The 14,292-nt window shown below is 48.0% G+C and overlaps 1 protein-coding gene across 4 annotated transcripts in view; it reads left to right on the plus strand.

Moving 5' to 3' along the window:
* The window catches only part of SPIDR (scaffold protein involved in DNA repair), a 499,345-nt gene that overhangs the window by 483,241 nt on the left and 1,812 nt on the right, over positions 1-14,292 (plus strand). For 3 of the 4 annotated variants that reach the window (XM_045049879.1, XM_045049880.1, XM_045049882.1), the window contains 3 exons: positions 7,727-7,820; positions 8,877-8,991; positions 9,265-9,390. In XM_045049879.1, coding sequence (XP_044905814.1) covers positions 7,727-7,820; positions 8,877-8,991; positions 9,265-9,390 — 335 coding nt within the window. The remainder of the gene's footprint in view (positions 1-7,726; positions 7,821-8,876; positions 8,992-9,264; positions 9,391-14,292) is intronic. The other variant, XM_019822628.3, reaches the window with a different exon arrangement.

Below are 14,292 nucleotides of genomic sequence, written 5' to 3' on the forward strand. Positions count from 1 at the left end.
TTTAATGTTTATTTATTTATTTTGAGAGAGACAGAGACAGTGGGGGGGAAGGGCAGAGAGATAGGAGAGAGAGAATACCAAGCAGGCTCTGAGCTGACAGCACGGTGCAGAGGGGTTGATCTCACAGATCTCAGATCATGACCTGAGCTGAAATCAAGAGTTGGATGCTTAACTGACTGAGCCATCCAAGCGCTTGCTTTTTTTTTTTTTTTTTTAACATTCCTTAGTGGTTGCCCTAGATACTGCAATATATATTTATAACTAACCAAGTCCACTTTGAAATAACACTATCCTGCTTCAAGGGTAGTACAGGTATCTTGTAAGGATATTCTCAATTCCTCTCTCCCATTCCTTAGAACATTGCTGACATTCACTTATCCATAAGGTATAATCACTGAATACATTGTTGTTATTAATGACCTAAGCAAACTATTATGTTTTACATTAACTTTTATTATTCCTTATCTGATGCTCTTCCTTTAGTTTATGAAGATCCAGTTTCTGACTTTTATCCTTTTCTTCACATGCCACCACTTTAATGTAGAGTTCCCTGTGGATCTCTATCTGAAGGTATCCTGCAGGCCTCTGGGTGGTCAGGTGGATATGTAAACACTGTTATCACAGAGCTGCCAGATCCCCTGATAAGAACCAGTTAACTAGGGATTTAGAGAAAACAAAACCCCAGCTGCAAAATAGCAAAGATTGGCCCAGTCTCCCATGCAGGAACAGCCCAGGTAAGGTAGAGGCTGGGGCAGTGAACAGATCCCACTGATGGACAAAGGGCCACAGAGGCTTCCCTGCTTTCCAGCCAGCTGTGGTCTTGTCCAGATCTGACTCCAATCAAAGCCACACAAGCCTAGAGTCCTTACTACTCAGTGAGGTAACAATAGCAGACACCCCTTTCTCCGTAACTCAGCCTTGCTCTACTCTGCCCTTCCCTGTCCTGGAAAGTCCAGTGATGGCTTGTCCAAAGAGAGCTCCAAGCAGGCTCTTTCACCATCTGCAGGAGGTCAGTGCTGGGAGGTGGACAGCTCTCTGCAGCAGCTAAATCAGGTGGGCATCAGGGTCTCCAACAGTGGTGTGGACCTTGCAGAACATCGAGCATTTTCCCCAAGTAGAGCTTGAACAAAGTCAGAGTATGGCCCTGTGAGCTAGTCCTTCACTGAGAACAAACATCTCCACCTGCACAAGTGCTCCGTCTGTCTGCTCGAGTCCTCCATCTGCTCGAGTGCTCCAACTGTAGGAATGTTCCACATGCACGAGCGCTCTATCTGCATGAATCCTCCACCGGCACGAGTGCTCCACCTGCATGAGTGCTCGATCTGCACAAGTGCTCCTCCTGCACAAGCGCTCCATCTACTGTAGTGCTCCATCTATCTGCACGAGTGCTCCATCTGCGTAAGTGCTCCATCTATCTGCACGGGTGCTCCATCTGCACGAGTGCTCCATCTGCACAAGTGCTCCACCTGCACAAGCGCTCCATCTACTGTAATGCTCCATCTATCTGCACGAGTGCTCCATCTGCACAAGTGCTCCATCTATCTGCACAGGTGCTCCATCTGCACGAGTGCTCCATCTGCACAAGTGCTCCATCTATCTGCACGGGTTCTCCATCTGCACGAGTGCTCCATCTGCACAAGTGCTCCACCTGCACAAGCGCTCCATCTACTGTAGTGCTCCATCTGCTCGAGGGCTCCACCTGCACGAGTGCTCCATCTGCTTGAGTCCTCCATCTGCTCGAGTGCTCCATTTGCACGAGTGCTCCATCTGCTCAATCCTCCACCTGCACGAGTGCTCCATCTGCTCAAGTGCTCCATCTATCTGCTAGAGTCCTCCATCTGCTCGAGTGCTCCATTTGCACGAGTGCTCCATCTGCTCAATCCTCCACCTGCACGAGTGCTCCATCTGCTCAAGTGCTCCATCTATCTGCTAGAGTCCTCCATCTGCTCGAGTGCTCCATTTGCACGAGTGCTCCATCTGCTCAATCCTCCACCTGCACGAGTGCTCCATCTGCTGAAGTGCTCCATCTATCTGCACGGGTGCTCCATCTGCATGAGTGCTCCACCTGCACGAGTGCTCCATCTGCTCAAGTGCTCCATCTACACGAGTGCTCCATCTGCTCGAGTGCTCCACTAGCACGAGTGCTCCATCTGCGTAAGTGCTCCATCTATCTGCTAGAGTCCTCCATCTGCTTGAGTGCTCCACTAGCACGAGTACTCCATCTGCATAAGTGCTCCATCTATCTGCTAGAGTCCTCCATCTGCTGAAGTGCTCCACCTGCATAAGTGCTCCATCTGCTTGAGTCCTCCATCTGCTCGAGTGCTCCATTTGCACGAGTGCTCCATCTCAATCCTCCACCTGCACGAGTGCTCCATATGCTCAAGTGCTCCATCTATCTGCACGAGTGCTCCACCTGCACGAGTGCTCCATCTGCTTGAGTCCTCCATCTGCACAAATCCTCCATCTGCGGGAGTGCTCCATCTGCTCAAGTGTTCCTGGAAAATGGAGCCCCCGTGGGGGACAGTGCTCACTGACGCGCTTGGGTTGCCAGGCCTTCTGGTCTCATTTCCCAATCATCAGCATCCACACTATGCAAGGGCTCTTCCCAGTTCACTTTTTTTTAGGATAAAAAACTTTTGCAGCATTGATTTTTATCTCATTGCATTGCTCAGCACTTGTTTATATTCCCCTTGCTAGTGGGTGGTGGTCTCGCTCACTGCCAGGGGCACCAACACAGCAAGGGTAGATTTGTACTCTGCCTCCCTGGAAACGTGTGGCCAAGTCCTGTCTTCAGACCAGGCTTTGGCCTCACTTCTGAGCCCCAGCTTCTGTCCGTTAGAAAACAAGAGTGGAGAGGAGGGTGTGCCAGAGAGTTGAAAGTCACTGAAGAAAATACCGGAGCCTGTAGCTGCCCTGTCCCCTACTGGAAAGGAGCCTCTGCACTTCCCAGGAAGGAGCCTGTGAAAGAACCTTTTTGAAAACATGTTTTAATGGATCTGTGATACACCTTTCCCAAACCTGATTACAAGAGATTTCTGTAAATAAGACAGGGAAAGTAAAAAGTTTATTTTATTTTATGTTTTAAGTAAACTCCTTGCCCAGTGTCGAGCCCAATGCAGGGTTTGAACTCAGGGCTGTGAGATCAAGACCTGAGCTGGAATCAAGAGTCCATGCTTAACTAGCTGAGCCACCCAGGCACCCCAAAAAGTAAAAGCTTCTAATAGTGCATTGCAGCCAAACAATGAGTATGGTTACAACCCTCAAACTCTAACAAAAATGGGGTTTTTTTTCCCTTTTGTTTTCATTTAAGCAAATGTTCTAGATGCTAACAGTTTAATAGTACACTTCCCAGCCATCCCTTGGAATTTATTTCGAGTTACTGGAAGGCATCTCCAGTGGTGTGTACCCCAGATGAAATATATTTCTTCAACTGTCTCTTGTTCCCTGCTGGAAGGAAATTGCTTAATCCCATCTAAATGTAAGTGCAGTTAACACCCAAAGATATCTTAGGATACAAAGGAACTTTAGTTGGTAGCAGTCTTCTTTTAATTAGTTCATGTAGCATACACTTAGCAAGTACTGCTGTGAACCAGCTAGCACTGGGCACACACACCCGTGGCATGGGAACCCCTCATCCCGCTTGGCCCTACTTATGCCTCTGCCTCTTGTGAATTGGTCAACACTCCTTTCCGGCTGTATTATAAGCCATTATTGACTTTACTTTTTAATCCCTTTGACTCAATCTTGATTAGATTTGCAAGGACAATGAAATTAGCTGGGACAGCCTTTTCAAAATCAAGATCTATTATTTTCATTTTTAAAAAGTCATTCAAGTAGGCTTGCATGAATTCATTTTAATAAATCAAGCCTACTTAGTTGTAACAATTGTTTTATCCCCTACAGATACGTTTCTCCTAATGCTTGTTCTAGTAGAGAATGAAAATCTTTGTTCCAGGACTAGGAGGGATGATTCTTCTATTTTTCTGGAAACTTAGGTCACACCTTTTCTAATGTCTAATCTCACCACTTTTCAACAAGAATGGTCTATGGTTTGCTAATGTATCTAGGTGATATGTATAATGCTTCACATTTCAAGACAATTAGAGCATCTCAGTCTCCTGTTTAAAATTCCTCACTGACTTCTCATGCCTTCCAAGTCTAACATCCCTAGCAAGACCCTGAGTGACTTGGGTTCCCAACCTCTCAGCCATATCATTTGCCTTTCCTTCATGCCTGTTTGGCCTCCAGCCCCACCAGCACCTGTCACCCACCTACAACCACACCTCGTGTCTCTTCTTTTGGGAAACCTTCCCTGACCTCAAGCTAGCTAGAGAGCCTCTCTTCTCTACCTCCAAGGGTCTTTTCCATTTCTCAATTTAGCATTTATTTTATGATAATACTTAATAGACTATTTTTATTTATTTATGAATGTACTATATATTTGTTTATTTATTTTAAGTAGGCTCTGTGCCCAATGTGCGGCTTGAACTCACCACCCTGAGAGCAAGAGTCATACTGAGCCAGCCAGGCACCCCCTTAATAGACTATTTTTAGAGCAGTTTTAGGTTTACAGCACAGTTGAGCAGAAGTTACAGAGATTCCCCATACCTCCTGCCCCTGCACATGCACTGCCTCCCCCATTATCAACATCCCCCACCAGGGTGATAAATTTGTCGCAGTTGATGAGCCTACATTGTCACATCATAATCACCCAAAGTCCAGAGTTGACATTAGAGTTCCTTCTTGGTATTGTACTTCCATGGGTTCAGACAAATGTACAACATGTATCCATTATCACAGTATCAGACTGAGTAGTTTCACTGACATAAAAATCCTCTGCTCCACCTATTCACCCTCCCTCCCCTTTAACACATGGCAGCCGTTGATCTTTTTACTGTCTGTGTAGTTTTGCTTTTTCCAGAATGTTGTATAGTTAGAATCATGCAGTATGTGGCTTTTTCAAACTGGCTTCTTTCACTAAGCAATATGAATTCAGTTTCCATGTATGCTTTCATGGTATTATAGCTCATTTCTTTTTAGTGCTGAATAATATCCCATTGTCTGGATGTACCACAGTTTATCCATTCACCTGCTGAAGGACATCTTGGTTGCTTCCAAGTTGTGGCAATTAAGAATAAAGCTGCTGGGGCGCCTGGGTGGCTCAGTTGGTTAAGTGTCCAACTCTTGGTTTCGGTTCGGGTCATGATCTCATGGTTCGTGAGTTCAAGCCCCGCATAGGGCTCTGTGCTGACATTGCGGAGCCTGCTTAGGATTCTCTCTCCCTCTCTCTCAAAATAAATAAATAAAAACTTAAAAAAAAAAAAGAAAGCTGCTGTAAACATCTGTATACAGGTATTTGTGTGGACATAAAAATTTTCAACTCCTTTGGATGAATACCACCAAGCACAATTGCTGGGTCATATGGTAAGACTATGTTTGGTTTTACAAGAAATTGCCAAAACTGTCTTCTGAAGTAGCTGTACCATTTTGCATGCCCACCGACCATGACTGCGAGTTCCTATTGTTCCATATCCTCACCAGAATTTGGTGGGGTCAGTGTTCTGGATTTTGGCCCTTCTAATAGGTGCGTAGTGTTATCTCATTGTTGGGTATTTTGTTTTGTTTTACTTATTGAAGTGTAGTTGACTCACAGTGTTACAGGAGTTTCAAGTGTACAACATCGTGATTTGACAACTTTATCCATTGTGCTGTGCTCACTGCAAGGGTAGCTACCATCTGTCACCATACAGCTCTATTATCGTCTCCTCATAACATTTATTCCATGACTGGAAGCCTGTAACACTTCACCCATTTTGCCCATCCCCCACCCCTCTCTCCGCTGGCAACTACCACTTTGTTCTCTGTATTTATGGGTTTGTTTCTACTTTGTGTTTGGTTGGTTGTTTCGGTTTTTAGATTCCACATATAAGCAAAATCATATGGTATTTCTCTTTCTCTGACTGACTTATTTCACTTAGCATAATACCCTCTAGGTCCATCCTTTTTATTGCACATGGCAAGATCTCATTCTTGTTTATGATTGAATAATATTCCCCTGTGTGTGTGTATGTGTATCACATCTGTTTTTATCCATTCATCCATAGAAGGACACTTGGACTGCTTCCATAAATTGGTTATTGTAAATAATGCTACTATAAGCATCAGAGTGTATATATCTTCCAATTAGTGTTTTTGTATTCTTTGGTTAAACACCCAATAGGGGAATTACTGGATTATATGGTATTTTTATTTTCAATTTTTTGAGGAACCTCCATACTGTTTTTGGGCCACCTCCATACAGTGGCTGCCCTCGTTGGCATCCCCACCAACTGTACATGAGGGCTCCCCTTTCTCCACATGCTTGCCAACACTTGTTATTTCTTGTCTTTCGGAGTTTAGCGATCCCAACAGGTATGAGGTGATATCTCGTTGTTCTGATTTGTATTTCACTTTTAGTCAATGATGTTGAGCATCTTTTCATGTGTCTGTTGGCCATCTTGATGTCTTCTTTGGAAAAATATCTAGTCAGGTCCTCAGCCCGTTTTTAATTGGATTATTTGGAATTTTGTGTATGTGTGTTTGTGTTCTCCTTGTTTTAATTTGCATTTCCCTGGTCATATGATGTTTGACATCTTTCATATACTTATTTGCCATCTTATATTATCTTTGGTGAGGTATCTATGAAGGTGTTAGGCCCATTTTTTAATTGGGTTGTCTGTGTTATTGTTGAGTTGTAAGAGTTCTTTGTATATTTTGGATAACAGTCCTTTATCTGGTATGTTTTTGTGAATGTTTTCTCCCATATTCATATTTTTCTCATTATTTGTTCATCTCTCTTCTTAACCAGACTGCAGAGTCCACAAGAGTGGGGATTGTAGTATTCATCATTATATATTTCATGCTACATGTATATCCCACACTAAGTAGCATTGTATACACATTTGTTTGTTGAATAAATAAATCACAAATATTGGGTTACAAAAGAAATAAGGAAACCAAAGAAATCACATAAGAGGTTAACAAACCAATAAGAATACTTCTCTTTCCTTACCAAAGAAGTGGAAATGAACATAAGGAATTCCGTTATACTTACCAAGGAAGCAAATACTGAGGTGAGGCTAACACTCTGTGAATGGATGGTGACAGTGTGAATCACCGTGAACCTCCTTGTGGGAGACAGCTTCTAACAGGGTGTTTCTGTATCTCCAACACTCATACTCTTGACAGAGTGATTCTGCTTCCATGAATCTAGCCTGAGGAAGAGATCTCAGTACAATAAGGACCTTACGTGGAAAGATTTCCACTGCCTCAGACCTGTATGTCCAATATGGAGGGAACCGTGACTTAAATGGAATATCAAATAAGACAGTCCTTGCAACGGCTCTATAGCAACCTACAAAGTAGTGTGAGACACTGCCCCGACAGCTTGCTTGTAATGATTTCAGTATGTACACATCTGGAAAAAAACTGAAAACAATGAGGCAGAATGGAAATATTTGGTTAGGTAGTAATATGGGCAAGTTTTAAACAACTTACTTTTTATTGTTGTAGTTTTGTTTGTGCAGTACATGGAAATTATAAAAAGCTTGGGAACATTTGTATAAACGCACAAGGGAGAGAACAACCTGAGGAATCTCACACTAGCATCTAGGGCCTGAGGGACAGAGAGAAGTTGGGAGGGCGGACACTGCCCCTGAGACTCCATCTTTGTTTCACGTGGGCCCAGGCACTGTGGTCGGTGTGGATGAGAGCACGGCTTTCTCATGGCCCACCTGTGACCTGTGTGGCAACGAGAGACTGGAGCAGAGCCCGGGAGACAGGTAAGCATGCAGCAGCTGTCCTGAAAGACCCCAGGGCAGCCGCAGCCAGTCCTAGGGCCCCAGTGCCACGCTGCCTCGGGCCAGCTTCCCCTGCCAGGGCCCAGGCATGACTCCCACCCGGAAGCCAAGTAGCGGCACAGCAGCTAGAAGGCCGTGGTGCAAGGTGAGCTTGCTTCCTCATGGCAGGGCGTGTTGCTGGTCCTTGCAGTTCACCAAAGAGAAAAGAGCCTGGTTTTGTACTCAGCTCCTTTATCTTCGGTCAGGAGTAAAAAGAAAAACTCAGGGCAAATGTGAATGAATGAGACAAACTTGGTGACTCTACAGCTTGTCCTCTGCGGGGGTACAGACTTTTCCAGAGACCAGTGAACATCTGTGTAAACAGACATTCCTTCTCTGGACCAGCGTTACTGCATACCCTCCCTTGGGCCCCAGGGGGTTGGGTATCAATGTAGTTCTCTGAGCCGGTTCCCCAGCCTCCCAAGGTGACTTTGTCACCTGACAGGAGGAGGCCCGATTGTTACTTTTCTGCTTCTTAATAAGTAAAGGACAGCTGTCTCCTTGACCCCTCCTGGGCCGGTGGCCTTAGGTGTAAACAAGTCATTACTGGATCGTATTTAAGAGACAAGAAGAGTTTGAGTCACAGACTTACTTGGTGGCAGTAAGGAGCATAGCTACTGGTGACAAGGAAGAGGTTGTCCTGTTGAGGCAGAAGGGAAGCCCTGACCTCTGCTTGCTGAGCCCAGGGCCCCCACTTGGCTTCGTGGGATGTTGGCTGTCCCCCCTCTCCCAGCTCGAATGAGACTGCCCTGCCAGTGTCCCTTCCGTCCCTTGGGGCATCAGTTACCTATGCAGCCCTTAGCGGGAGGCTGACACTGGTCCCTCAGAACAGGCTGAGCCTGGAGCTTTTTCTGGCCTATTTCAGGAATTTCGTTTCTGAGGGTAAATCCCCTTTTCTGTCTCAGCAAACACTCGTGTTTAGAAAAAATTGTCTACCACTAGACTCTTCTGATTTGTGCTTTCCAAGTCCTATCTTCCCTGTGTGTTTCCAAACAACAGAGGCGCCTTTTCCTGTGGGGACTGCTCCCGCGTGGTCATCTCTCCTCTTCTCAGAAGGCACTTGCAGGTGTTCCTGGACTGCCCATCTCACCCCCAGTGCACAGTGAGGGTCAAGGTAGGAGGCGGGCGGTGCTCGCATGCGTCCCACTCTATGTCACAGAGCCCCTCTGCCGCACCGCCAGCTGGGAGGGCGGCCTCTGTTTTTCCTTCCCTGGGGGAGGGGAGGGAAGGGCTCCCCCTCAGGAACACTGTCTTCCCATGTCTGTGACTTACAGTCACGTTGGACTTAAGACTCAGAGAGATGAAGACTCGACATGAACCCTGGGCGCGGGCCTGAGCACTGGCACCCGTCCTGGGGTTTAACCCGCCTGCCCCGCTATCGTTGCAGCTGTCCCAGGCCAGTATTTCTTCGCTCCTGAGGTTCGCCGCCTGCGAAGATGGGGTAAGTCCAGGGACACGCAACCCAGGTGTCCAGCCCTGTGCGCTTCAGCCTGAGTCAGTGGATCATCCCCAGGTGCAGACCCCCGCCTCCTGCACTCTCGGTTACAGCGGAGTGCCGCAGTATAATCGTGCGCGTCCTCGGTGTTTGGAGTAGGCCAAGACGTGGGCACGCCACACCGCTGTCTCTTCCTGACAAGGGCCGTGTCTGTTCACGAGACCTTTCCCTTGTGGGATTGAGGCTCTTTCCTAACCAGTCTTGCAGTAGATCCGTGAATCTATCTCCCTGGCTTTGATTTTAGTAAGACAGTTGACACTTCAAGGCCTGCCATGGTTTTACATTAATAGAACGGGAATATCTGAGGCACACATCTTGTGTTTGTTAATTGCTGGGTATTCCAGAGTCTGAGTAACTGGAACATTACCGTTATTTCTCAGAACCGTTTTGCCTGCCCTGAGAGTTGCTGTGGTGTGAGGCTTAGTAAAGCGGTGTGCTCCTTCAAGAAAACCACCACCTAAACATACATAACTTACGGCCTAGAGACAGTTTCTTCCTTGTAAAATTTGGCCCTCATAAACAGGAAAGGTCTGTCCTTGACATGTCTGGTCAAAACCATCTGCTAGCACCACAAGTGGCCCGTGGAATCACTGAACCCCAGAGAAGAGCACGGGGGACTGACCACTGCAATGGTGCCAGGGCACAGTTCCCAGGTCACAAAAGGTATCTGTGGCCAGTGGTGGGGTCCACATGCAAGTAGCAGACTTGGGCCAGCTGGGCAGATTGTGGCGAAAAGCGGGCTGGTCATCTGCAGAACTTTCTGATGGGATCCCATGGCCAAATTCCAGCTCTGATTGCAGCCAGAATGTGGGGCTCCTCTGGAGGTGCGAGGGGCTTCTGCCTCCGGCAGCTGCCAGCCCCTCCTGAAAGGCAGAGGTCGGCAGCACAGGAGGTGGAGCAGCCATTCACACTCCTCCCTCAAAACCATGGCTCTCAAAGTTTGGACTAAACTGGGACATGGATAAATCCATGAATAGGATCCTAGCAGATCACTGGTCCGACCAGGTTTCAGGGCGGAACTGCCCGTGGAGCCCTAAAAAGAGTTTCTGGCTCTCTCCCTGGGATACAGCGCACCGGCGGGGGCATAGCTCCCTAGCGCAGCATGGGGACACCTCCAGCCCCACGCCAAACCTGTATCCCAAAGGCTGCTTCACGTGTAGGGACTGATGGGAGGGCTCATGAGCAAGTACTCCCTGACTGTGTCCAAGTAAAATGTGAGTCGGTAACTACAGTGGGCCGCCAACTGTGCTCACCGTTTTTCTTACACCTTTGCCTTATTTAATGTCCCCAACATCTCGGTAGTGCAGAATCCACATTTTACCACTAAAGAAACGAGAGTGCAGGGCCCGCAGCCACAGTCTTCGTTGGGTACATTGTTATCCCCAGAAGTGACTACCTAGCAGAGTGTGGGAGGGTGACAGGGATCCTTGTGTGTATGTTTCTGTCCCCCCTGAAGTTTCTGGGTGACAAGACAGCAGTACCTGCTGACTGATTCCTCGTCACCTTATCTCTCGGTCTCCGGGGTGGGTGAGGCGGAAGAAAGAAGGGCGTGATCCTGGGTAAGGCTGATGGGATTGGAGGGGGCTTTAAACAGGTGTAAACGTGGCAGATCTAGGTTATCTGGGCAAAAAGTTGGGAAGTGTTGGGAAAACTTCTGCTTAAGGAGAACACATAGCGAATGAACCCAAACCCACAGCCTCAGCAAACAAGAACCAGCACTTGGGATGGTGCACGGCTCCCCACAGGCCCACATGGGCGCAGAGGCCCAGCACCTGCCCCGCAGTTCCTCAGGCGGCCCTGGCTGGGCCCTACCAGGCTCAGGCCTGTTCTCCCTCCGGTTCCCCACAGGCTCCTCCAGAGAGCAGCCTGGTGCTCCCCCTGGGAAGCCTCCAGCCACGGACTGCTCTTGACTCCCCAACCTCTCTGTAGGGACCTGGGGATCAGGAGGAGGCCCTGGCAGAACTGTCTCTTCACTTGATTTCCTTCTGAGTGAGGCTGACTTGTACCTCTTACACATCACACCTCTCAACTACGGGGCACCTGTAGGCAAAACCCTACTTATAAAGAGCTCAAGGGTGTGTGTGCAAACGTGTGTGTATCTGAGCGTGGGTGCGTTTGCCGGTGGGTTTGCCTGTGGGTGTGCTTGAGCGTGTGTACCCACCTGTGTGTGCCTACGTGTGCACATTTGCACTGGGTGAGGGGCACAGGGTGGCAACAGTCCTGGGTGTCACCTTTCTGGGTGCTCTGTTATCAGAGCTGACGCCAGTAAAATTAGGGTAAATTGCAAGCCTGGAGGTACATTTTAGTCAGCTCCTTCCGCCTCCCCCAGCTTTACCCACAGTGGATAATCAGGGCTTTACATCTGACCTGCAAGGAGCTGATAGAAGATGGGTGTAAGAAGGTCCTCTGTGGAGACATGAGCATGAGTTTTGCAGTCTGGATTCTGTCCATTTTCTGGGTGAGAATGCACATTTGCCAAAATCCAAAGAATCAAATTAGTCTTTCCATGAGAACCATAGCTCCACTCCCTGGAACAGATGTACTGTTTCTGGTTAGGACACCGGAGTGTGAAGTTTTATACCGAAACTTTGACGTGTTCAAGCTACAGAGGTGAGAAATGGAGCGGCTGCTGTTGTACATGTTAGTTGTCAAAGGTCACATTATAGTGATACGAAATTTGGAGTTTGTTTCCTAGCTTTCAGAAAAATAAAAGTTGAAGGGAAATGTAGTGCGCCTTTTAAAAACAGACACATTTTACACATATGTACATTCAGTCCGTTCATACGAGCAGTGCACTTGCGTTTGCTAGTGTGACTGTTCTGTACCTTTCCATCTTAATTCCCCCCAAACATAATTATCATTTGATTTCCACTTATCAGTGACATAGTTATTATTGACTATGATGTGGTTATTATAATCTATCACTGCCAAATCTGACGTGGTAAGAAGGAATGATCTGTTCCTGACTTTGTTTACAAGCCAGAATTCTCCACCTAAGTGAGTGTAGGAGTGCCTGGGCCTCCTACTTCCCCACGCACGAATGTACAAGTAGTGAGAGACAGCAAAGAAGTACCCAGCCGGCCTACCTCAGTCCTCCCAGCCGGGGATGGCGACCCCTTACTCTGCACGGCCCTATGGGCGCCCTCCACACCCCACAGTCCTGCGGCTGTCTGGTTCTCTGCCATCTCTCCAGGATCAGACCCCTCTTGGTTTATAGCAAGTCCTTGACGAATGATCAAGGCAGTGGGCCACGAACCTGACATCAATGGCACAGATGAGCTGGGGCTGAGGAAGGCCTCAGCCACGGTTGTCCAGTGAGAGACTTTAGTTCCGCCTCTTCATCTGTCTTTTTTTGTTTGTGTTTGTGTTTTAGAGAGGGAGAGAGTGCACAAGCGGGAGAGGGGCAGGGAGGGAGAGAGAGAGAGAGAGAGAGAGAGAGAGAGAATCTCAAGCAGGCTCCACACTCAGCACAGAGCCTGTTGCGGGGCTCAATCCATGACCTTGGGGCCACGACCTGAGCTGAAATCAAGAGTTGGGACACTTGACTAACTGAGCTGCCCTTTGACCCCTCTTCACCTGTCTTGACTGCAACTCTTACTCCCCCATCCCTCCATTAAGCCACTGAAGAAACCAAAACTACTGATCACATTGAATAGGCTGGGTGTGTTGCAATATGCCTTACTTCAAAGATGGGAAAGCAGAACGATCTTGTGGACTGGCGGTAGAGCAGTGTTCACATCCCAGGTTGATCCCAGGTTGAACATCATGTTACTGCTTCAAAACCAACCACCCCAAAGTTTAGGTGGCCTCCATACTTACTCTGCATACAGACCTGCAGTTTGGATAGGGCTCTGCCAGGACAGCTCTGCGGGCCATCAGTTGGTGCCCCAAAGCCTAGGCTGGACTCACAAAACGCCCTTCAGTCCCCAAGTGACTGCTGTGCTCCTTTGCCTGGGACCTTCTCGGGCTCTGGCCACACAGTCTAGCTTCTCTCACGATATGTGTCTGGATCCCAAGAGATGTAGGCAGAAGCTGGGCTCCTTCCTGACCAAGCTGGGGATGCCACTCAGTGTCCTTTCCACCATACTTTCCGTGAGAGGTAGTCACTAAGTCCAGCCCAGGAGCCAGGGTAAGGGCAGTGAGGTGCCCACCTTCGATGGGAGGGCACCAGGGAGCCACAGACATGTGCCTACTTTTGCCACGTTGTCAGAGCCCTCCAGCCTCCATCTCCTTCGCGAAGACACATTAACGATGGAAGGAGTGAGCTAAAACATACAGACCTGAGCTACTGTAGAGTTGTGTGAGGGGTCTTGCGCAGAGGAGGGGTGATGCACCTCAGATAGCATTCTGCAAGTGGCAGCAAAGGAGCCTCTGAAAGAACCTGTTACCTTCCAGGGCTTCCGTCTCTGCCGAAGCCAGAGATGGGATTCATCCCAGCGAGTTTGAGCCGCTCTTTATTTTCAGTCCCACTTCCCCCCAACCCCTGGAAGCAAGTGTTCTGAGGTTTGAAACCTGCCACACCTTCCTAGCACAGTCATCTGGTTCCCATGCTGTCCAGTGCTCTGAGTTCTCATCTAGAGATGAAACCTGCCTGTAAGATACTCCTCAAACAGTGTGAAGAAAAAGCTTTCTGCATGTTTGGCCTGAGAAGAGTTACTCTAGAAAAAACGGGATCCTGTTAAGGAGGGAAGTTTGGGGCAAAGTACCAGGCAATCCTTTGACCAGAAGTGTTGCTAGATTGGGGAAGTGTCCCAAAGGAAGTGGAAGACAGCTGCAAGCATCATGCGTGCCCTGCCCCCAGCCTTCCCACTAGAGACCAGGGCACATCCCTTTGTATGTCAGTCCCCAGTTCCTCTCCGAGGACAGCCAGCTGGGACGTCCTTGTCGTTGCATCCACTAACAAAGATCAGAAAACAGGAG

This window comes from Felis catus, chromosome F2 (assembly GCF_018350175.1).
Source record: "Felis catus isolate Fca126 chromosome F2, F.catus_Fca126_mat1.0, whole genome shotgun sequence".
Taxonomy (NCBI): domain Eukaryota; kingdom Metazoa; phylum Chordata; class Mammalia; order Carnivora; family Felidae; genus Felis; species Felis catus.